At 45.8% G+C, this 21,925-nt stretch overlaps 1 protein-coding gene across 2 annotated transcripts in view; it reads left to right on the top strand.

The window, feature by feature from the left end:
• LOC120023479 (protein jagged-2-like) overlaps positions 1 to 21,660 on the top strand; it is a 32,416-nt gene extending 10,756 nt beyond the window's left edge. The window contains exons 4-25 of one of the 2 annotated variants that reach the window (XM_038967505.1): positions 5,494 to 5,748; positions 5,887 to 5,947; positions 8,514 to 8,644; positions 9,022 to 9,141; positions 9,848 to 9,961; positions 10,056 to 10,169; positions 11,245 to 11,358; positions 11,779 to 11,825; positions 11,955 to 12,128; positions 12,243 to 12,393; positions 12,614 to 12,778; positions 12,966 to 13,079; positions 13,167 to 13,394; positions 13,549 to 13,665; positions 13,759 to 13,786; positions 14,509 to 14,594; positions 14,953 to 15,066; positions 15,226 to 15,341; positions 15,425 to 15,682; positions 15,832 to 15,963; positions 20,375 to 20,534; positions 20,649 to 21,660. In XM_038967505.1, the coding sequence (XP_038823433.1) occupies positions 5,494 to 5,748; positions 5,887 to 5,947; positions 8,514 to 8,644; positions 9,022 to 9,141; positions 9,848 to 9,961; positions 10,056 to 10,169; positions 11,245 to 11,358; positions 11,779 to 11,825; positions 11,955 to 12,128; positions 12,243 to 12,393; positions 12,614 to 12,778; positions 12,966 to 13,079; positions 13,167 to 13,394; positions 13,549 to 13,665; positions 13,759 to 13,786; positions 14,509 to 14,594; positions 14,953 to 15,066; positions 15,226 to 15,341; positions 15,425 to 15,682; positions 15,832 to 15,963; positions 20,375 to 20,534; positions 20,649 to 21,139 (3,290 nt within the window). In that variant the 3' untranslated portion in view covers positions 21,140 to 21,660. The remainder of the gene's footprint in view (positions 1 to 5,493; positions 5,749 to 5,886; positions 5,948 to 8,513; positions 8,645 to 9,021; positions 9,142 to 9,847; positions 9,962 to 10,055; positions 10,170 to 11,244; positions 11,359 to 11,778; positions 11,826 to 11,954; positions 12,129 to 12,242; positions 12,394 to 12,613; positions 12,779 to 12,965; positions 13,080 to 13,166; positions 13,395 to 13,548; positions 13,666 to 13,758; positions 13,787 to 14,508; positions 14,595 to 14,952; positions 15,067 to 15,225; positions 15,342 to 15,424; positions 15,683 to 15,831; positions 15,964 to 20,374; positions 20,535 to 20,648) is intronic. The other variant, XM_038967506.1, reaches the window with a different exon arrangement.
• Positions 21,661 to 21,925: the final 265 nt, after the last annotated feature.

Here is a 21,925-nt window from a genome sequence, read left to right as displayed (position 1 = left end):
TCTCCCATCAAATAAGTCATTAGGTGAGGGTTGAAGGATGTGTTTAGTGTTTATTTAGAAGTGACAGGGGTATTTACTTTGACATAAAAGATGGGGAGGTCCATGGCAGCATCTCAGAACCAAGGTTACAGGTGATGTCAAAAAGGAGAACTGCGTGATTTATGCGATGATGTACTCTAATTTAGACCTAGGACCTTTCCTCTCTCACAACAATATTATATCGATACTTTAACCGCAAGTATCGATTTGAAAAAATATATTTGAAAAAATTTGCTAGGTAGCGTTAGCAAGTCGGCTGTACCTGCGCCAAAACTCTGGTATTTTTCATCCTTTAGCTTGGCCTCAATCTTCTTTTTAAATAGCGAACCAAAATGTTTTCAACACTTTTATTTCCATGACTGATTCAAACTAATTTTCTCATGCTTTTTCTAGTCTCTCTTTAGCAGACATAACGTATCGTGAGCATGTTTGGAACATCAAATCGCAATAAAATTGCAGTATTGAATAGCAATACAAAAAGAATTGTGAGAATCTCAATACATATCGTACAGCACCTAAGTATCGTGATAATATCGTGAGGTCCGCGGCAATTCTCAGCCCTAGTCACTGCAGGGATGGGGCTTGTGAAGATGTGTGTCTCTGTGTGAAGAGCTTCATTAAAGGTGACTAATTGTCTCAAGGGGGAACAGGGAGCTCCTTCCGCGTCAGGCCCAGTTTGGACGAGGGGTGCCTAGTCACTGCTATTTGGAACACAGCTGTATCCTGTTTTTACTTGCTTTTCTAATTTCAGTCCTGTTTGGCTTTGTTTTGGAAGCTCTGCCCAGAGGAAGAAAGGTTAATCGTGGAATGTGGAATGTAATCTATGTCACTCAAGTCAAGTGTGTTAGATTTAGGGCAACATTGAACCTCAGGCGAGATCAATGGCTGACCTAACCTGACAAGGTTGTTGTGTTTCTCTCTCCGGTGAACAGGCGATACATACCAATCCAAGCTTCTATAACAAGCTGTCCTGTTTTCACTGCTGCATAACTCTTAGAGAGTCAGCTCTATTTATTCCCAGGAACAATGCAGCTTCACACAAGCAGCTTCTTAGCAGCACAAGAGGAAGAAAAGTCCCCAAATACAAAGCCCAGACTCCAGATGATTGAAATGGACTGTCAAGTTGAGCTGCCGTATACCAACCACAGCAAACAGACCCATACAACAACTACAGTGGCAAGAAAAAGTATGTGAACCCTTTGGAATTACCTGGATTTCTGCATAAATTGGTCATAACATTTGATCTATTGTTGTGACAAAAAGTCACAACAATAGACAAACACAGTCGGCTTAAAACGAATAACAAACAATTCTACGCTTTCATGTCTTTATTGAACACACCATGTAAACATTCACAGTGCAGGGTGGATAACGTATGTGAACCCTTGGATTTATAACTGGTTGACCCTCCTTTTGCAGCAATAACCTCAACCAAACGTTTTCTGTAGTTGAGGATCAGACCTGCACAACGGTCAGGAGGAATTTTAGACAATTCCTCTTTACAAAACTGTTTCAGTTCAGCAATATTCTTGGGATGTCTGGTGTGAACCGCTCTCAAGGTCATGCCACAGCTTCTCAAATCGGGTTTAGGTCAGGACTCTGGGCCAATCAAGAAGGGGTATTTTCTTCTGTTGAAGCCATTCTTTTGTTGATTTACTTCTATGTTTCCGGTCGTTGTCCTGTTGCATCACCCAATTTCTGTTGAGCTTCAATTGGTGGACAGAGAGCCTTACATTCTCCTGTAAAATGTCTTGATAAACTTGGGAATTCATTTTTCCGTCGATGATAGCAAGCTGTTCAGGCCCTGAGGCAGCAAAGCAGCCCCAAACCATGATGCTTCCTCCACCATACTTTACAGCTGGAATGAGGTTTTGATGTTGGTGTGCTGTGCCTTGTTTTCTCCACACATAGTGTTGTGTGTTCCTTCCAAACAACTCAACTGTAGTTTAATCTGTCCACAGAATATTTTTGCCAGTAGCGCTGTGGAACATCCAGGTGCTCTTTTGCGAACTTCAGACGTGCAGCAATGTTTTTTTGGGACAGCAGTGGCTTCTTCCGTGCTGTCCTCCAGTCCAATAAACCATTCTTGTTTATTGTTTTACATATCGTAGACTCGTCAACAGAGATGTTAGCATGTTCCAGAGATTTCTGTAAGTCTTTAGCTGACACTCAAAGATTCTTCTTAACCTCATTGAGGATTCTGTGCTGTGCTCTTGTAGTCATCTTTGCAGGACAGCCACTCCTAGGGAGAGTAGCAACAATGCTGAACGTTCTCCATTCATAGACAATTGGTCTTACCGTGGACTGATGAACATCAAGGATTTTAGAGATACTTTTGTAACCCATTCCAGCTTTATGCAAGTCAACAATTCTTCTGAGATCTCTTTTGTTCGAGGCATGGTTCACATCAGGCAATGCTTCTTGTGAATAGAAAACTCAAATTTTGTGTTTTTTATAGGGCAGGGCAGCTCTAACCAACATCTCAAATATCATCTCATTGATTGGACACCAGGTTAGGTAACTCCAGACTCCAATTAGCTTTTGGAGAAGTCATTAGCCTAGGGGTTCTCATACTTTTTCCAGCCTACACTGTGAATGTTTAAATGATGTATTCAATATAGACAAGAAAAATGCAATAATGTGTGTGTTATTAATTGAAACACACTGTGTTTGTCTATTGTTGTGACTTAGATGAAGATCAGATCAAATTTGATTACCAATTTATGCAGATATCCAGGTAATTCCAAAGGGTTTACATACTTTTTCTTGCCACTGTATAGCTCACCTCTCTGGCTCAGTGTTTGACCCCATCTCAGGTCAGTATGTCAGCTGTAACCCCTCCACTTTCAACTTGGCTAACTTTTAGTGGTGGTAAGTGACAGTACCAAACCTCTGTCCCTCTAAAAGTTACAAGGATTTATAACACATGTTTAACCTGTTGATCTACACAGTCATTCTTTGGGATGCTGTACATTCCTATGCACCAAGCTGCCTGGCCGTTCATATTGCCAGTGTGATAGTTAGCATGGCGAGGTTAGTTCCCGCCCGGCTGGCCTGAGGGACTGACTCACTGGGAGACTGTTTGTGCCCCATGTCCATGTCTCTATATAAAGCCTGTGAGCACATCACCTAGTTAAGCCATTCATTATGGACCACAGCCCTTTTTTCTTTCCACTGATGTCTGTCTGCTAATTACTGTCCCAGCAGTTGCTGTGCTACTGCATGTCACTTCAATATCCCAGCCTGGACACTCTGACAGGACAGCCTGAACTGCTGCTTCAGCCTGGTCTCATAGACTAGATGTAACATAGTACATGTAAATCCGGGACACTCAAATTGTATGATATGTCACTTTTGCTATGGTTACATAAGACAAAGTTACTTAAGGCAAAAACGAAAGTAGGGTGGTTGGTCGGGATGGATGGGTAGACGTATAACGTGACCGAAGATTGCGTGTTCGAATCTCCTCACAGACAACTTTAGCATTTAAGCTAATAAGCAACTTTGCAACTACTTACTACCTTTTAGCTTCTTTGTAACTACTTAGCATGTTAGCTAGCCCTTCTCCTAACCGTAAAGTTAACAATTTTGTCTAACTCTTAACCTTAACCCTAACCCTAACTCCTAGCCTGGCTAACGTTTGTGTTAGCTACCTAGCTAAAGTTAGCCACACCAAATTGGAACTTCTATTAATATGTAGACCTGAGCAATGGGTTGGATGGGGTTGGACATGGCAGTGGAATAGGACAGTGGGTTGGACTGGGCAGTGGGTTAGATATGGCAGTGGGTTGGACTGGGCAGTGGGTTAGATATGGCAGTGGGCTGGATAGGGCAGGGGGCATGGGGTTGGATAGGGCAGGGGGTGCAGTAGGTTGGATTGGGCAGGGAGGCATGGAGTTAGATAGGGCAGGGGGGCAGTGGGTTGGATTGGGCAGGGAGGCATGGAGTTAGATAGGGCAGTGGGGGACATGGGGTTGGATAGGGCAGTGGGGGACATGGGGTTGGATAGGGCTCAGAAAAATAGTCTCTCTTAGGTGGTAGCATGGTTATTAGTGTTAGTGTTTCGTAACACACAGTTTAACATTATAATCAGAGAACGATAGAGGGGATGGAGAAATCAAAGGAATATGAAGGGATTAGAGGAAATTGTGAGATCACCGAGCTGCTATCAGGAGTACCGGTAAATTAAGTTTAGAAAATGTTGTCTTGTGGAGTATTTTTTAAATCAGTTAATGAGTGATCTAATGTTACTTGACTACTAATGATGTGTCCATATCCAAGTTTAGCATGCTGAAAACAGCCTGACAACCGACATTGGATTATGACAACAATGCCACTAGTCACGCGCGACTAAATTATGTGGCTGTTTGAAAGCACAGAAAATTATGTCGCTCTTGACTTAGTCAACTGCTCGGTGTTGAAGCCTCCTCATTGTTTGTGTAAGCCCGTGTCTTAGTCACCACACACACACCCCTCCGCCTGCTCTGCCTAGTAACAGCAGCCTCTCTCTGAGTGTCTCCTTCAGCACTGAGAGAGACAATGATTGGTCTGTATTTTTATATCTAATTGCTGGAAATGTGCAGAGTGAGTGCTTGAGTTTAAATTAACTCCCAGTTAAATTGAGAAAATCAGGACAGCAAGTAAAAACATTTTCTGGGTTTTTTAACTCCTTTATAATGGGTAACAGTTGGAAGTAAACTGGACTGTACAGTAAACAGGATAGACATTTTAACAAATAATAAAATAGTAATACCTGGACAACTGAAGGTAGGTTATACAGAAACCTTCTAATGAAAAGGCCTAGATTTCCTCCTGGCTACCTGTCCAATAACAGGCCACCATCCAACTAGGGGAGAGGGCCTGTTGTTTGGCCCCTCAGTGCTCAGTCCTGGGCTGTGTATGTGGCTGCAGCAGCCAAGCCAGTTGGGTCATGGTGTTTCTGTTCCTTGAGAAAAAGCTAAAGGCCCTTTCCTATGTCGCTCTTCCTCGTCTGTTCCCGTCTCTTATTATTTCCGCCCTGGCTCCGGAGGAGTCAGAGCTGGATTTCCTGAGAAAGGGGAGAGAGGGAGGGAGTGCCACAAAAAGCATTTCACAAAGCAGGAAAACTGAAATAGGATTTGGTTATCAAACTCCTGCAGCCCTGGCCCTACACCCTGTATTTGTGTTTGGTTTATTTTCCTTATTTTTTCTTTCATGCTCTTGGAAACAGAGTGGTGTTTGACTTTGGGTTGCCCTCTCTGATCTCCAGCAGCAAATAAACACCAGTGTTCTCTCAGATGACTTTCTCCTGCTTCTAGACACTACTAGAACTTGTACTGAGGCATACTGGTTCTAACATTGAATAAGTGGCTAGCTAGCCTGAACTACCTCTTTGACTATTTAGTTGTATGCATGTTGTCAAGTGTCCATTATATAATGATGAAGAAATGTCTTGGTTTTTGTTTGTTGATGCAGGTGAGGATCTGTTAATTGAGCGGAGTGTCTGTAAAGGAATGATCAACCCTGGAGATGACAAGCAGACTATCCAACACAACGGTCCTACAGCCAACTTTGAGTATAACATCCGCGTGCGCTGTGATGAGAACTACTATGGCAACAAGTGCAACAAGCAGTGCCGGCCACGCAATGATGACTATGGCCACTACGTGTGTGACCAGTTTGGGAACAGAGGCTGTTTGGAGGGCTGGATGGGACCTTACTGTACAGCTGGTGAGTAGGGGAGCAGGCTGACACAATCCATGTACAAGACACTTCTGAGTCAAAATACACACATTGAAACTAATGTTTAGATATCGCTCTGATGATACTAGAAATTAATGGGTGAATCCTTTTGTCTTTGTTTCACAGCTATCTGCAAGCAGGGCTGTAACCTGCTGCAAGGATTCTGCAATGCCCCAGGAGAATGCACGTGAGTCTGGGTTAACTTCATTCTTTGTACCATCGTGTCTATGTTAATAAGATACTGAAATATTACTCCCTTTTCAATTGAAATCCCTTTGACTGAGAATTGTGTCTGGGTGTATTGGCTGGTTAATGGGCAGTAGCTCTTTTTGTGTTCAATGAGGATGGTAATGATGACACAGGGGGTTGATCGCATACCAGAGCTCGACCCCCACATTCCCCCCTCCCTGTCCCCCCTCTCTATGGAACGTACAGTGTATTAGCCCCACCCCCCACCAGTCTGATTCAGGAGCCATTGTTCTTTTTCCTGTCCCAGACCTGGCCTGTAGCTGTAGCCTGTTTTTCACACAGCGTTTCCTCCCCTCCTCCAGCGGTGTGTCAGGGCCCCTCTGCCCATTTCTACTCTGCAGCCCCATTCGCCTCTTCCTATCCTGGGCCTGTTTTGGCTGTCATACCCCTCATGGGAGTATGGACTCCATCCAACAGCCTTAGTCACGTACATGTTATTCTTCACGGCTGAACCAACCAAGTATTCCATGTCAAATCCACTTGCAAGACCACCTTCTTGTGCAACTCTCTGAGGTGCATTCTGTAACACACCTATGGATCTGTTCAATAGAGATAGCCGTGAGTGAGAAGGGATAGATCTAATTCTCATCTCATAAAATAATGAATTTTCATGGCTGGAAGACAAGAAAAGACTGGAATGTGCCTCGACATGTGATTTGAAGCTCAGGAGGAGGCTGTGTGTATCCCGACCGTGAACAAACAACACGCCTTCTCCTGGAGTAAGATTCCATGCCTGGTGCCTGCGGAGAAAAACAAAAAATGTGTTGGTGGTACAGTATCTGGTTTCCTTACACACAGAGCATTCACAACCTACCTCCCCCTTACAATTTTTTTTAAATCTAAAAATGGTTTTCGGACACATGTAACATTTCGCATTTTAATGTCAACTAGGGCTGTCAAACAATTCAAAATGTAATTGAGTGTATCAAAGGATTTGTTGTGATTAATCACAATTTCATTTATCCATGTCAAAATCCTCCAAATTCATAATTGCTCAAATTGACCTGTAATTTTAGATTTTTTTTATACAAAAAGCATTACAAGAATATTGCCGTTTTGATATTATGTGAACTCTAAATATTCACACTCTAAATAATATGGTTTCACAGCTCAACATGTGAAAACAGCTAATTCACATGTGAAAATGTGATTTCATGTGTTAAAATGCGATTTTGACATGTGAAACTGCAAAAAAAAACGTTTTATTTTTTATTTTTTAAGGGACCTCAATCTGCATGCAACAGACTGTTAATTTCCCAGAGTCTTTCTGTAAATAATTCTTAGAGACAGAGAGCGCGAAAGGGAGCGAGATAGAAAGCTACTGCGGCTACAGGTGATGTGCAGGCAGGTCGAGCCCCTGAGCCTAACCGTGAGCACAGGTTGGTGGCAACTTAATTGGGGAGGACGGTCTCGTGGTAATGGCTGCAGCGTTCCATTAGCTCCGACCCGGCCATTACTATGAGCCGTCCTCCCCTCATCAGCCTCCTGTGATCTGGAGGGTGTGGCTTCAAAGGGCTATTTCCACAGTGTGGGTCTGACAGAGTTGGGCCTGGCTGTGCTGGGCTGGGCCGGGGATATTTACAGTGTTGCTGGCTGGGCTGAAAGAGTCCTCCATTGTGGGGCTGTGGTGGGATGTTTGTTTGGTAATGGTAATGCCACCTTGGCCTTGTGGCCACCTTGGTCTCTCCCTGTTTCTACTGTGGACAGGGCCTCTCAATGCTGCTAATGCTGCTTATAAAGCTTTACACTTAACCTCAGCATGCTAACATACAGTTTGGTATACAGTAGCACACCACTGCACACTTCAGTACTTTTATACCTGTACATTAGTAGACTACAATACAAAGTTGTACTGCACTGCGTGTTGTGTTTGACTGCAGTGCCGCTTACTAGCGAAAATGTTAGCACACAGCACACTGCAGTACACTCACTCACTCACTCCAGTACAGTATATCAACTAGTAGTGGGGCAAGTGGTCTTTAAATAACCCAGGGTGAGAAGTGACAGCACAGGTGGGGCAAGGTTACCGCTGGCCTTGGAATAACAGAGCGCAGCTATAAACCAACAGATTAGCTAACTGTTCGCCGGCTGCCTCCACTCGCTACGCTGCCTGCCTAGGGGCTTCAGGAGGCCCCCACTGCTAGACTTCCTCTATCCCCGTCCCTGTCCCACACGCCATGGGAACAGGCTTGACCCCATCACTGCCCTGGAATGTCCCTGGTGCTCTGTCTAAAGATTAGGAGCCCCAGAAGGTAAGGGGTGTCACTGGTCACCTTGATGAAGACGTTGTGTCTGTCTGGCTCCTGATCGAGATCACCTTGACTTTTACATGGACACATAGGTCTGTCATGTGGTTGACGTATTGTAGAAGGCCTTGTCCTATTACATGAGTCCTTGCTTAATTATGAGCCATCTCTTCATGGGACTGATGTTTTTACAGTATGACCACATAATGGGTCCATTCCCTATGTGTCTCTAATGGATGTCTCTGATATGTCTTGCAGGTGTAAATACGGTTGGCAGGGTCCGTTCTGTGACGACTGCCTGCCCTACCCAGGCTGTGTCCATGGGACCTGCATCAAGCCCTGGCTGTGCAGCTGTGAGAAGAACTGGGGAGGCTTGCTGTGTGACAAAGGTGAGACATTAGAGCAGACCAGACCTGGCCCACTGTACTATTAACACATCCTCTACAGCGACCTCTGACCTCCCTGTAGTGTCACACAACACAAGGTCACCTCTGAGTTCCCCTCAGCATCAGGTGGTCAACAGAGGTCACTGAAGAGTGACGGCTAGAAACAGGAGATCACTTCAGAGTAACAAGACGGAGAGGTGGATGGAGAGGCTACATTTAGCAATGTGTAACAGTGTGCTTTCATGTCTGATCCTATGAAGTCGTGTGATGACAAATTATTTAATCTGTAACATATAATTTACCATCCTAATCCTTTAGATGTGTTCATATGAGACCATTAAATTGTGCAAGTGTAATCATTCCTGTATGATTCTCTCCAGATTTGAACTACTGTGGGACGAACAAGCCTTGTAAGAACGGAGGAACGTGTATGAACTCAGAGCCAGATGAATACAACTGTGCCTGTTCTGACAGCTACTCAGGCAAGAACTGTGAGATAGGTGAGTCAGTCAACATATTCAATTCTGTTTGTGCCAATGAGCACGGTTACATGCACACAATAATACGATTATTGTGGATAGTCAGATTAATATAATAGTTCATTTAAAATGTTCACATGCTTTGCAAGAAGAACAATTTCTCTAATAATTCTGTTTTCATGGACACATCTGAAATCAGGCTACTGATGGGACTTTAGATAAATTGCAGAAAATCGCCAATAAAAATAAATATTCTACCACAGTGTTATTTTTGCGAAACCTTTTTGATTCTGAGTTCGGACCAATAAAGTTTGTATGTGAATACTTTTTCTATGATGCATACTTTCAGTTTTTCCGAACTCACTTCACTTGTAATAAGAGGGAGGCTCGCTCGGATGGTGCTAGCACATATGCAGATCAAACACACAGCTGGAACGCTGATTAAGGTTTTCTAATAATTTGAAACATTGCTCTGAAAACCAGGTGTTTTAATCGGCGTATGCTTACTTCGATTTTGACCTTACGCCGATCGAGATAAGCAGAGTGAGGTGTTTACATTACTATTTCCATACTCGGCCTACTGCCACAAGTGTTAGTCTGCATGTAAACGTACCCAATGTTTAATAGTTGATCTTTTGCGTGTGTATTTTCTGTTGTGCTATTTATGTAATCCGTCACTCTGACTCGTGGCACATTTCTCTCCCCATGTCTATCCTGTTATCTTCAGTGGAACACGCATGTGTGTCCAACCCCTGTGCCAACGGGGGCACCTGCCATGAGATCCCGTCTGGGTTTGAGTGCCACTGTCCTGCAGGCTGGTCAGGGCCCACCTGCGCTAAAGGTGAGTGAGTTACGATCTTGCCCCTCCCAAGGTGTGTGTGTGCCCCCATGTTTTTACAAAGCTGAACCCTTACATCATTGTGTGTGTGTTCCAGACATGGTCGAGTGTGCGTCTAACCCCTGTGCTCAGGGTGGGACCTGCATCGACATGGAAAACGGATTTGAGTGCCTTTGCCCCCCACAGTGGGCTGGGAAGACCTGCCAGATAGGTAAACCTGGGAAGGAGAGGTGGCGGGGGGGTCTGTAGTTTATAATTCACACTAGAGAATTCTGAGGGCACAGTCTCTGCCTGGCAAACTGGTGCAAAGCATGTCCAAATGGCTAAAGATGAATATTATGTCCTGGGGAGCATAACTTGAGACTATTTGCACGCTAAATTAAATTGTGTTTGATTTGAATTGAATGTGATGTGATGTGACTTGAAGTGTTATTGAGTCTCGCCGTGTTCGATCTTATGCCAGGAATCTCCGTGCTCGTCCAGTATCTGGTTGTTTGTGTCTCTCACCCTGTTGAGCCAGTCCTATTACTATGGTGTGGATACTAATTTAAAATGGATGCATGCATGTCCATGGGGAAAGCTGGATATTATGTGCAACCTGAGCCAGGTTTCTTGAGTAAAACTATAAATAACACCTAGCCTGGCAACTGCTAACCTTGGGGCCTGATATAGCCTGACAGTGGGTTATCTTTGGCTATAGACTGGGATAAAAGGGCCTCACCCCAACACCACTATTTAGCTCCCTGGAGTAGCAAAGGAAAGGAAACACTTTATAACCTGTAAACATGCTCAGGGAGGAACCCAAGCTCCGGGTCTTGTGTTACGTGGTCCGCTATTCTCAGTGCGCAGGTGGTTCCCCTTTCAGTGAGCGGGCGGTACCTGAGAGAGGGGTGTCGGGTGTCCGCAGCACAACAGGTGCTCCTCACCTCTGGGGAAAAGCGGTTGTGTTCTGGTCTGTCCAGGGAGAGGGTGTTAGTGACAATTGCCTTGTGAACTGACCACTGGGAAAGCTCTGGACTCTGTCAGATAATAGATCAGTTCAGAAATAGGGTAGGCAACTGAAATAAATGTTTAGGGTAGGAGGCAGAGCCAGCTAAATAGATGGCAAAAAAATGCAATTTAATTTAATAGTTGAGAAAGTTTTCTAAAGACAGGTTTAAGGTTAGAATTCTTATCAGGGGCTTTAGTTTCTGTGTAGCCTTGAACTGTAGAGATCCGCTTGGTGGTGGGGCTTGGAGGCTGGTTCTTAGATCTCTCTCTTTCATCTCTCTGTTTGCACTCCGCAGACGCGAATGAGTGTATGGGGAACCCATGCCTCAATGCTTACTCTTGCAAAAACTTGATCGGTGGATATCACTGTGCCTGCTTTCGAGGATGGGCCGGCCAGAACTGTGACATCAGTCAGTATCCGTTAATCATTTGTCTCTGTCCCCTTTGCCTGCAGCTAGCTCTGACACTTACCTGGGCCCCTGGCCTACTGTTCTGATCCTATCTCAGGCTTTCTGCTTTATTATGGCCTACAAATACTTATCTAGATCCATGGATAGTGTTTTGACATTACTATGAGAAGCACATCCTGTAGATATCGTTGACGGTTTTGTAGTTGACCTCACTGGCTTTCACGGCATGCACTAACCAACAGCATCATGTCTTCCTGCACCTTGAGAAAAATCTTATTTTGAGTTTCTCTGAAGCATTAAGCATTAACCAAGTTGCACATTCTATGTTTTGTTTGTGTATCACATGCATGCCACACCTGCATGTTCCCCTGTCCTATCTGTAGATCTGTATTAGTAAGTTCTCTCTTTTACACTCTGCAGATGTCAACAGCTGCCATGGACTGTGTCAGAATGGAGCGACTTGCAAGGTAGGAAATTGTATTCAATAAGGCAATCTAGCCACCATGTTTGATTCCCTCCTTTCATATTATATGGTTAGCATTATTCTGGGTATAAGAGCCTCTGAGTGACAACTTTTTCCCTTACGCTTCGTACAGGAGTGGCGAAGAGGCTACGTGTGTGCCTGCTCACCGGGGTTTGTGGGCCGGCACTGTGAGGTCCAGAGGAACAGCTGTGCCAGCGGCCCATGTAGAAACGGGGGCAGGTGCCACACCCTGCTGGACGGCTTCATGTGTGAGTGCCCACATGGGTACACTGGCACTACCTGTGAGGTGAGCTATGGTTCAGTCCAGACCTTTGACAAATCTGATCTTGTCTTTTATACATAACAATTATCTATTTATCCATCCATTCATCCACTCATCTTTCCATCTGTTCATTCGTAGGTGCAGAGTAACCCGTGCAGCCCTAACCCGTGCCAGAACAAGGCCCAGTGCCACAGTCTGATGGAAGACTTCTACTGTGCCTGTCCTGATGACTATGAGGGCAAGACCTGCTCCGAGCTCAAGGACCACTGCAAGACCAATCCCTGTGAAGGTACAAACCAATCTATAAACCTATTGATGTCATCTCTACTCAAATAATTCAAACTCCTGAAAAAGTACTAACCAGGCAGTTATCTTTCTAGCCTAAACTGAAACCTGATCTTAAGCTGCTTAGTCCTCAGGTCAACCTCAAGATCAACCCTCATTCAACCCAATCCTCTCAGGTCTATCTCACCAACAGTATCTTGTTGTTCCTTCTGTTTTGATCCCAGTGATTGACAGTTGTACTGTCGCTGTGGCCACCAACAACACACAGGAAGGGGTGTGGTACATCTCGTCCAATGTGTGCGGCCCCTACGGACGCTGCATCAGCCAACCTGCTGGGAACTTCACCTGCTCCTGTGAACTGGGCTTCACTGGAACATACTGTCACGAGAGTGAGTAGACACACACACCATCATCATCACACATCATTGACTTTATCATCATAATCATCACCATCATCATACCATGAGACTAAACATTCCATTCCTTACTGTAGCACACCACTGATTTCATCCGTCTCATCATTGTCTTCCTCATCATCCCCATCCTCATTCATGGTCTCTCCCCTCTCCCTCCCAGATGTAAACGACTGTGTGTCGTCTCCCTGTAAGAACGGAGGAACTTGCATCGACGGGATCAGCTCTTTCCAGTGCGTTTGCCCTGACGGCTGGGAGGGCACGCTGTGTGTCATAGGTATGTGTGTGTGTGTCCCAGGGTGGCTTTACTCTATCTCTCCATGGTGTGTGTTTCTCTAACTGATCCGTGGTGGTGGTGTTCCAGATGTGAATGAGTGCAGTAGGAACCCCTGTAAGAACGGAGGTCGCTGTGTGGACCTGGTCAATGACTTCTACTGTCAATGCCAGGACAACTGGAAGGGCAAGACCTGCCACTCACGTGAGAGCCAGTGTGACTCCAGTACCTGTAGTAATGGGGGGACGTGCTTTGACCACGGGGACACCTTCCGCTGTACCTGTCTGTCAGGGTGGGGCGGCAGCACCTGTAACACAGGTAAGAATCTATTATTGCTTGGTTTTAGCTATGTCATTCAAGGGAAAGTCCAATAGATCTCTGGTCCATATACGCTCCATAGGTGTAATTTTGTTGTTGTTGCAGAAACATGAATATAGGTTCTAAACTCATCCTATTTGATTTCTCTTGTCAGGCAAGAACAGCCCTTGTGACTCTAACCCATGTGAGAACAGAGGAACCTGTGTCGGAGGGGGTGATGCCTACACCTGCATCTGCAAGGATGGCTGGGAGGGGCCCACATGTACTCAGAGTAAAGCACAATTTACTGAATTATTTTCAGGTTATAATCATAAACTAAAACATATGTCTGATTTTTATTCTGTGTCATCCCCTCCCTTCACAGATACTAATGACTGCAACCCTACCCCCTGGTAAGTTGAACATATTGAATAAACCAAAATACTTTTAATGTCTTATAAGGCTATCCCATCTCTTCACAGACCCACACGCACCGATATCAGAGCATAATCTCTCAGTGTTCTGATTTCAAAACAGGAACAAATGACTCCCACACACCGCTCATCTCGCAAATTTAATTTAACGCTTAGAGATTTCCTGTTAAAGTTTGTTCCGTGGAGGTGTATGTGTGAAAGGGGAAGTGTGTGTATCCCTGACTCCTCTACAGAACAGTGCAGAGCCCGACAGCTGGGTATTCCAGGGTCCATTTGATCAGAGGGACTGAGTGGACAAAGGCTCCTGTCACCACAATGACTGACAGGGGGATGAGCACAGTGGGTGGGGGGACACCCCTCACCCCTCACCCAATTCTTCACTACTTACCCCTGAGCATGGGGTGGTGTAGGCAATGGGGGGGGGGGGGGGGGGCTGGGGAGCAGCATATAGGGCCAGCACAGTATGGGGTCATTTTGGAATTTGCATCTGAAGTCTGGACATTGATATGGGATCAGCGTTAGTGACCACAGTCTCTGTCTCTAGTCTCCTACCTTGGGATTCTGCTGCTGGGATCTAGACCTGAGATTGTGAAGGCTTTTTTGTCTTTGTAGTCTGAGTCTTCAGCCTTTTGTATGCTGCTGCACGTGTGCCAATGGTATGGGCTGATGTATTGATGTGTGGTTCTGCTTCCTTCCTCCAGCTATAACAGGGGTGTCTGTGTGGATGGTGTGAACTGGTTCCGCTGTGAGTGTGCCGCGGGATTCGCCGGACCAGACTGCCGGATCAGTGAGTCCCTGGGAACCAGAGGGGTGTGGTGGGGTCAGATTGGAGGGTTCAGGGGTGAAAGGGGACGGGGGAATTTTGAGCTGATTGTTTGTGAGGGACAGATTAGGAAGCCTATCTTAACCTCCAACCTCTCTTGTGAGGACAGGTTAGCTGTATTCTGCAAACAGTTCAGTTCAGTCTGACATTCTCAGACACAATCCTCTTTCCTTTTCCTCTTTTCAGAGAGGATCTATTTTTCACGTGGGGATGCCAGACATGAGAACCAACCAGCCCCTACCCTGTTGTGATGATATTATAGCTAGGTGCCTTGCAGTAGACTAGAGATATGTGTGTAGTAATGGTCTCATTTCCCCATCAGACATAGATGAGTGCCAGACGTCTCCCTGTGCCTATGGTTCTACCTGTGTGGATGAGATCAACAGCTTCCGATGTGTGTGTCCCCTGGGCTGGGCTGGGCCTCGCTGCCAAGAGTGTGAGTACACTGCAGCTATAGAGAAAATGTCTTTATTACTGTATCCATGGAGTAGGGGAACTTTCTTCCATTGAACCCATGTGTGGTAGGAAGAGTTTCTAAGGACTGAGCCTGATATTGCCTTAGTCCTAAACCTGCTCCTCTCTCTCCCCTCTGCAGTCATAGGGATCGGGAAGGCCTGTCGTTACTCCGGCCTGCAGTTCCCTCATGGCAGTCGATGGGAGGAGGAGTGTAATACCTGCCAGTGTGTCAACGGCAGTGTGCGCTGTTCTAAGGTGAGACTTGCATGGTTTTGTTACACACAGTGAAGGTGTGTGTGTGAGCTGCCTTTCTGACCTATGTTTGTGTGTGTGTATAGGTGCTGTGTGGCCGACGGCCCTGTCTGCTCCATAGAGTTGCTTCTGGTCCAGACAGCATTGCCCCCTGTCCTAGAGGACAGGAGTGTGTAGAGCACAAATTCCTCACCTGCTTCGCCCCGCCATGCCACCAGTGGGGCGTGTGTTCTACCCCTGACCCCCCACCGCCCCTCCACACTCAGTGTGAACCCAACTGTGGTTATTTGGACAACAGCTGTGCCCGCATCACACTCATCTTCAATAGAGACAAAGTTCCACAGGTGAGTGCAACATTAAATAAGATATTTCATTAAAAAAAAATATACGATTCTACGATTATTGACTTAGTTTTACTAGACCTGAAACTCCTACCACATCCTCTGCCAGAGAATTAAAGTGAATGGAGTGTGTGTGTGTGTGCTGATCAAAGGGTACCATTGTGGAGAACATCTGTTTGGAGCTGAGGTACCTTCCCATCACCCAGACCCTGGCTAAGGAACGTACGCTCCTCATTCTCTGTGACCTGTCCTACTCCAACAGTGATGCCGTGGAGGTTGTCATGGTGAGTGCCTCACCCCCCCCCCCACCCCCACCACTCCGACCTCACCTCAGCCCCCCACCTCAAGACTATGAACTGTTGCCATCTGCCAATGATCCCCTCCTCACCTCTAACTGTCACCCGCCAGAACAGGCACTCTCTCCTCTCTTTCAGTTAGCCACGAGTGCCTCGCCCCATTTTGTTCTCTCGTTCACTTTATTAAATCACATACTTAATTTGTCATTATAAATGGGTTCCAGCGTACACTTGTAAAATTGGAAGCTTTTCTTTTCCTCTTTGTAAGTGTGGAGAGCCTTCTGAAGCACGACGCCCTTCGCCTGAACATCTGGATGACATTTAGCTTTACTTTGGAACACCTTACTGTTTCTCTCTCGGACGGGTGTGGCCACCCAGGCTCTCCTCTCCAGTAAGATACGGGAAATCAGGCGCTACAGGGCACTAAGCCCTTAATGGAGGGTGTCTGATGTCCTCATAGGTTAGTACTGAGTTTAATAATTAAACTCCATAGACCCTCTAAAGGCTTACAGTGATGTTAGTTGTGCTTTGTTAGACCATTATGGAATAGTCTTAACTCAACATGATCGTGAGGTCGTATTATTTTAACCTAATATGAGTTTGGCAGAGTAGTCCCATCCAGCTCACTCTATGTATCAGTACAGAGGTTTTATGAAGACCCAGAAACGGTGTGTTCTCAGTAAGAGGCCACAAATCAAATCAAAGTTTATTTGTCACGTGCGCCGAATACAACAAGTTACACCTTACAGTGAAATGCTTACTTACAGGCTCTAACCAATAGTGCAAAAAAGGTATTAGGTGAACAATAGGTAAGTAAAATAAATAAAAAGACAGTGAAAAATAACAGGAGCGAGGCTATATACAGTAGTGAGGCTATAAAAGTAGCGAGGCTACATACAGACACCGGTTAGTCAGGCTGATTGAGGTAGTATATACATGTAGATATGGTTAAAGTGACTATGCATATATGATCAACAGAGAGTAGCAGCAGCGTAAAAGAGGGGTGGGGGGGCACACAATGAAAATAGTCCGGGTAGCCATTTGATTACCTGTTCAGGAGTCTTATGGCTTGGGGGTAAAAACTGTTGAGAAGCCATTTTGTCCTAGACTTGGCATTCCGGTACCACTTGCCATGTGGTAGTAGAGAGAACAGTCTATGACTGGGGTGGCTGGGGTCTTTGACAATTTTTAGAGCCTTCCTCTGACACCGCCTGGTGTAGAGGTCCTGGATGGCAGGCAGCTTAGCCCCAGTAATGTACTGGGCCGTACGCACTACCCTCTGTAGTGCCTTGTGGTCGGAGGCCGAGCAATTGCCGTACCAGGCAGTGATGCAACCAGTCAGGATGCTCTCGATGTTGCAGCTGTAGAACCTTTTGAGGATCTCAGGACCCATGCCAAATCTTTTTAGTTTCCTGAGGGGGAATAGGCTTTGTCGTGCCCTCTTCACGACTGTCTTGGTGTGTTTAGACCATTCTAGTTTGTTGTTGATGTGGACACCAAAGAACTTGAAGCTCTCAACCTGCTCCACCGCAGCCCCGTCGATGAGAATGGGGGCGTGCTCTGTCCTCTTGGTTACGTTGGGGGCATGCCCTGTCCTCTTGGTTACGTTGAGGGATAGGTTGTTATTCTGGCACCACCCAGCCAGGTCTCTGACCTCCTCCCTATAGGCCGTCTCGTCGTTGTCGGTGATTAGGCCTACCACTGTTGTGTCGTCTGCAAACTTAATGATGGTGTTGGAGTCGTGCTTGGCCATGCAGTCGTGGGTGAACAGGGAGTACAGGAGGGGACTGAGCACGCACCCCTGGGGAGCTCCAGTGTTGAGGATCAGCATGGCAGATGTGTTGCTACCTACCCTCTCCACCTGGGGGCAGCCCGTCAAGAAGTCCAGGATCCAGTTGCAGAGGGAGGTGTTTACTCCCAGGATCCTTAGCTTAGTGATGAGCTTTGAGGGTACGATGGTGTTGAACACTGAGCTATAGTCAATGAATAGCATTCTCACATAAGTGTTCCTTTTGTCCAGGTGGGAAAGGGCAGTGTGGAGTGCAATAGAGATTGCATCATCTGTGGATCTGTTGGGGCGGTATGCAAATTGGAGTGGGTCTAGGGTTTCTGGGATAATGGGGTTGATGTGAGCCATGACCAGCCTTTCAAAGCACTTCATGGCTATGGACCTGAGTGCTACGGGTCTGTAGTCATTTAGGCAGGTTGCCTTAGTGTTCTTGGGCACAGACTGGAACATGGTTGTCTGCTTGAAACATGTTGGTATTACAGACTCAATCAGGGACATGTTGAAAATGTCAGTGAAGACACCTGCCAGTTGGTCAGCACATGCCCTGAGCACACGTCCTGGTAATCCGTCTGGCCCCGCAGCCTTGTGTATGTTGACCGGTTTAAAGGTCTTACTCACGTCGGCTACGGAGAGCGTGATCACACAGTCATCCGGAAAAGCTGATGCTCTCATGCATGCCTCAGTGTTGCTTGCCTCGAAGCGAGTATAGAAGTGATTTAGCTCGTCTGGTAGGCTCGTGTCACTGGGCAGCTCGCGGCTGTGCTTCCCTTTGTAGTCTAATAGTTTGCAAGCCCTGCCACATAAGACGAGCGTCGGAGCCGGTGTAGTATGATTCAATCTTAGCGCTGTATTGATGCTTTGCCTGTTTGATGGATCGTTGCAGGGCATAGCGGGATTTCTTGTAAGCTTCCGGGTTAGAGTCTCGCTCCTTGAAAGCGGCAGCTCTACCCTTTAGCTCAGTGCAAATATTGCCTGTAATCCATGGCTTCTGGTTGGGGTATGTATGTACAGTCACTGTGGGGACGACGTCCTCGATGCACTTATTGATGAAGCCAGTGACTGATGTGGTGTACTCCTCAATGCCATCGGAAGAATCTCGGAACATGTTCCAGTCTGTGCTAGCAAAACAGTCCTGTAGTTTAGCATCTGCTTCATCTGACCACTTTTTTATAGACCGAGTCACTGGTGCTTCCTGCTTTATTTTTTGCTTGTAAGCATGAATCAGGAGGATAGAGTTGTGGTCGGATTTACCAAATGGAGGGCGAGGGAGAGCTTTGTACGCATCTCTGTGTGTGGAGTACAGGTGATCTAGAATTTTTTTCCTTCTGGTTGCACATTTAACATGTTGATAGAAATTTGGTAGAACGGATTTAAGTTTCCCTGCATTAAAGTCTCCGGACACTAGGAGCGCTGCCTCTGGGTGAGTGGTTTCCTGTTTGCTTATTTCCTTTTACAGCTGACTGAGTTCTGTCTTAGTGCCAGCATCTGTCTGTGGTGGTAAATAAACAGCCACGAAAAGTATAGCTGAGAACTCTCTAGACAAGTAGTGTGGCCTGCAATTTATCACAATATACTCTACTTCAGGTCAGCAAAATCTCGAGACTTCCTTAGATTTCGTGCACGAGCTGTTTACAAATATGCACAGACCGCCCCCCTCGTCTTACCGGAGTGTGCGTGTGCTGTTCTATCTTGCCGGTGCAGCGTATATCCCACTAGCTGAATATCCATGTCTTCATTCAGCCACGATTCCATGAAACATAGGATATTACAGTTTTTGATGTCCCGTTGGTAGGATATTCGTGATCGTACCTCGTCTAATTTATTGTCCACTGATTGCACGTTGGCGAGTAGTATTGACGGTAACGGCAGCTTTCCCACTCGCCTTCTGCGGGTCCTGACGAGGCATCCGGCTCTTTGTCCTCTGTACCTGCGTCGCTTCCTCTTGAAAATAACGGGGATGTCGGCCCTGTGGGGTGTTTGGAGAATGTCTTGTGAGTCTTGCTTGTTGTAGAAAAAATCTCAGTCTAATCCGAGGTGAGTGATTAGTGTCCTGATATCCAGAAGCTCTTTTTTGCTGTAAGATACAGTTGCAGAAACATTATGTACAAAATAAGTTACAAATAACGCAAAAACCCCCACATAATAGCACAATTGGTTGGGTGCTCGTAAAACTGCTGCCATTTCTTCCAGTACCATTTTGGTTTAGTCCTCTCTGAAGCCTAGAGGCTGTTAGATGTCAGAATGGGGTGAGGGGCCATGTGCCACAGTGTCTGTGTGTGTGTGTTTGAAGGAGCAGCTGCTTTCCCAGAGAGAAGAAAGAGGAGTCTTGCTGACTGACTGACTCTCTTATCATTCTTCACACTGACTGGCTGGCCTGGGAGCCACAGCTGGCCTGTTCTCCATTGTTCATCCTAATTAAAGTGCACAGCATCCAGCTAATCTCCCTCTGCTCCCCCTGGACTCTCTGGTCCACTTTAGGCAATTAACTAGACCTGCTTTGTGCTCTACAGGGGCGCATGTGAGAAGTTAGGACTAGGAGTGAATCTAGGAGTGAATCTCTCACCTATTGTGTTGACTCACCATTTCTCCTACTCTCTCCCTCTCCTCCAGTCTTATGATCAGGATGGTCAGGAGCGGGATGGAAACCGTGATCAGATTCAGGAGGCTTCCAGTGCCATCATCGGTGCCCTGTCCAAACGACACAACAGCACCGTCATGCTGGCCGTGGTGGAGGTCAAAGTGGAGACGCAGGTCATGCCCCAGTCTGTGGGTGAGTGACTGGACTCGACTTGGTTTAACTTTTGCATGTTTTTATACTGCACTTCGATTAGGTAGCATTACAGTACATGATAGTAAAGTATAATTTTATGGTCTTTGTCTCCAGACCACCTGGTGCCAGTACTGTGCGTGGTGTTCAGTGTGCTGTGGATCTTCTGCATTGTGGTGTGTGTGTGGTGGACCCGTAAGAGGAAAAAAGAGCGTGAGAGAGAGTCTACAGTGGAGGACAGCACTGTCAATAACCTTCTGGAGCCGCTGAGGGTCATCTTGCCACAGCACAAAGACAACCTAGACAAAGACATTCAGTACGAATGCAAGAAACTCATGAGCCCTCCAGACCGGACGTGTGACGGGGCTGAGGGAGAGGAGGAAGAGGACGAGCTGAGGGGAGGGATGGAGCTAGACAAGTGCTCCACACAAAAGTGCTCATTGGCAGGAGTGCAGGACAGAGTGATGGGCAAAGAGGGGGTGATCTGTACGATGCGTAGCGCCCCTGTTAAAACCCCCCACCGGACAGTGTACAGTCCCAAAGACAACCGGTGTAAAAACCTCAGCGCTGCCAACTTCAGTGAGGATGTCAAAGATCATTATGTATGAGCACGGCTAGAGGTGGGACTTCTCAAACTAAAGATGATGTCTCTATCTAATAGAAAAAGACAAGCACCAATAGTAAAGATTTAAGACATGTTTTACATTTCATTTGAATTTATTCTCTGTCTGCAACATAGAGCCTTCTTACTTAAATCTTTGCAAATTAACATTTCAGTAACAAAAAGAGAGCTTCATTTTTTCCTTTCTTTTTTTGGTTTACAAATTGTTGCTCCCTTTAAAAGGAGAGCCCTTTTTTCACATCGTATCACTGAGAAGATTGTGTATCATGTGACTTTGGCGAGAGCACTGCCCTTGGAGGCAGGCATTGCACTACTACTAGTGCATTTAGTCCTTATCTGCCTTAACCCACACTGTGGGCATTTACTTTGTTCTCTTGGTATAATGTCATTTGTATACGTAAAATTATGTAAAAGGTTATATATATATACACACACACACACTACCGGTCAAAAGTTTTAGGACATCTACTCATTCAAGGGTTTTTCTTTATTTTTACTATTTTCTACATTGTACAATAATAGTGATGACATCAAAACTATGAAATAACACGTATGATATCATGTAGTAACCCAAAAAGTGTTAAAAAAATCAAAATATATTTTATATTTGAGATTCTTCAAATAGCCACCCTTTGCCTTGATGACAGCTTTGCACACACTTGACATTCTCTCATCCAGCTTCATGAGGTAGTCACCTGGAATGCATTTCAATTAACAGGTGTGCCCTCTTAAAAGTTAATTTTATGGAATTGAATGCGTTTGAGCCAATCAG

This window comes from Salvelinus namaycush, chromosome 28 (genome assembly GCF_016432855.1).
Source record: "Salvelinus namaycush isolate Seneca chromosome 28, SaNama_1.0, whole genome shotgun sequence".
Lineage (NCBI taxonomy): Eukaryota > Metazoa > Chordata > Actinopteri > Salmoniformes > Salmonidae > Salvelinus > Salvelinus namaycush.
This window is presented reverse-complemented; position numbering and strand designations above follow the sequence as displayed.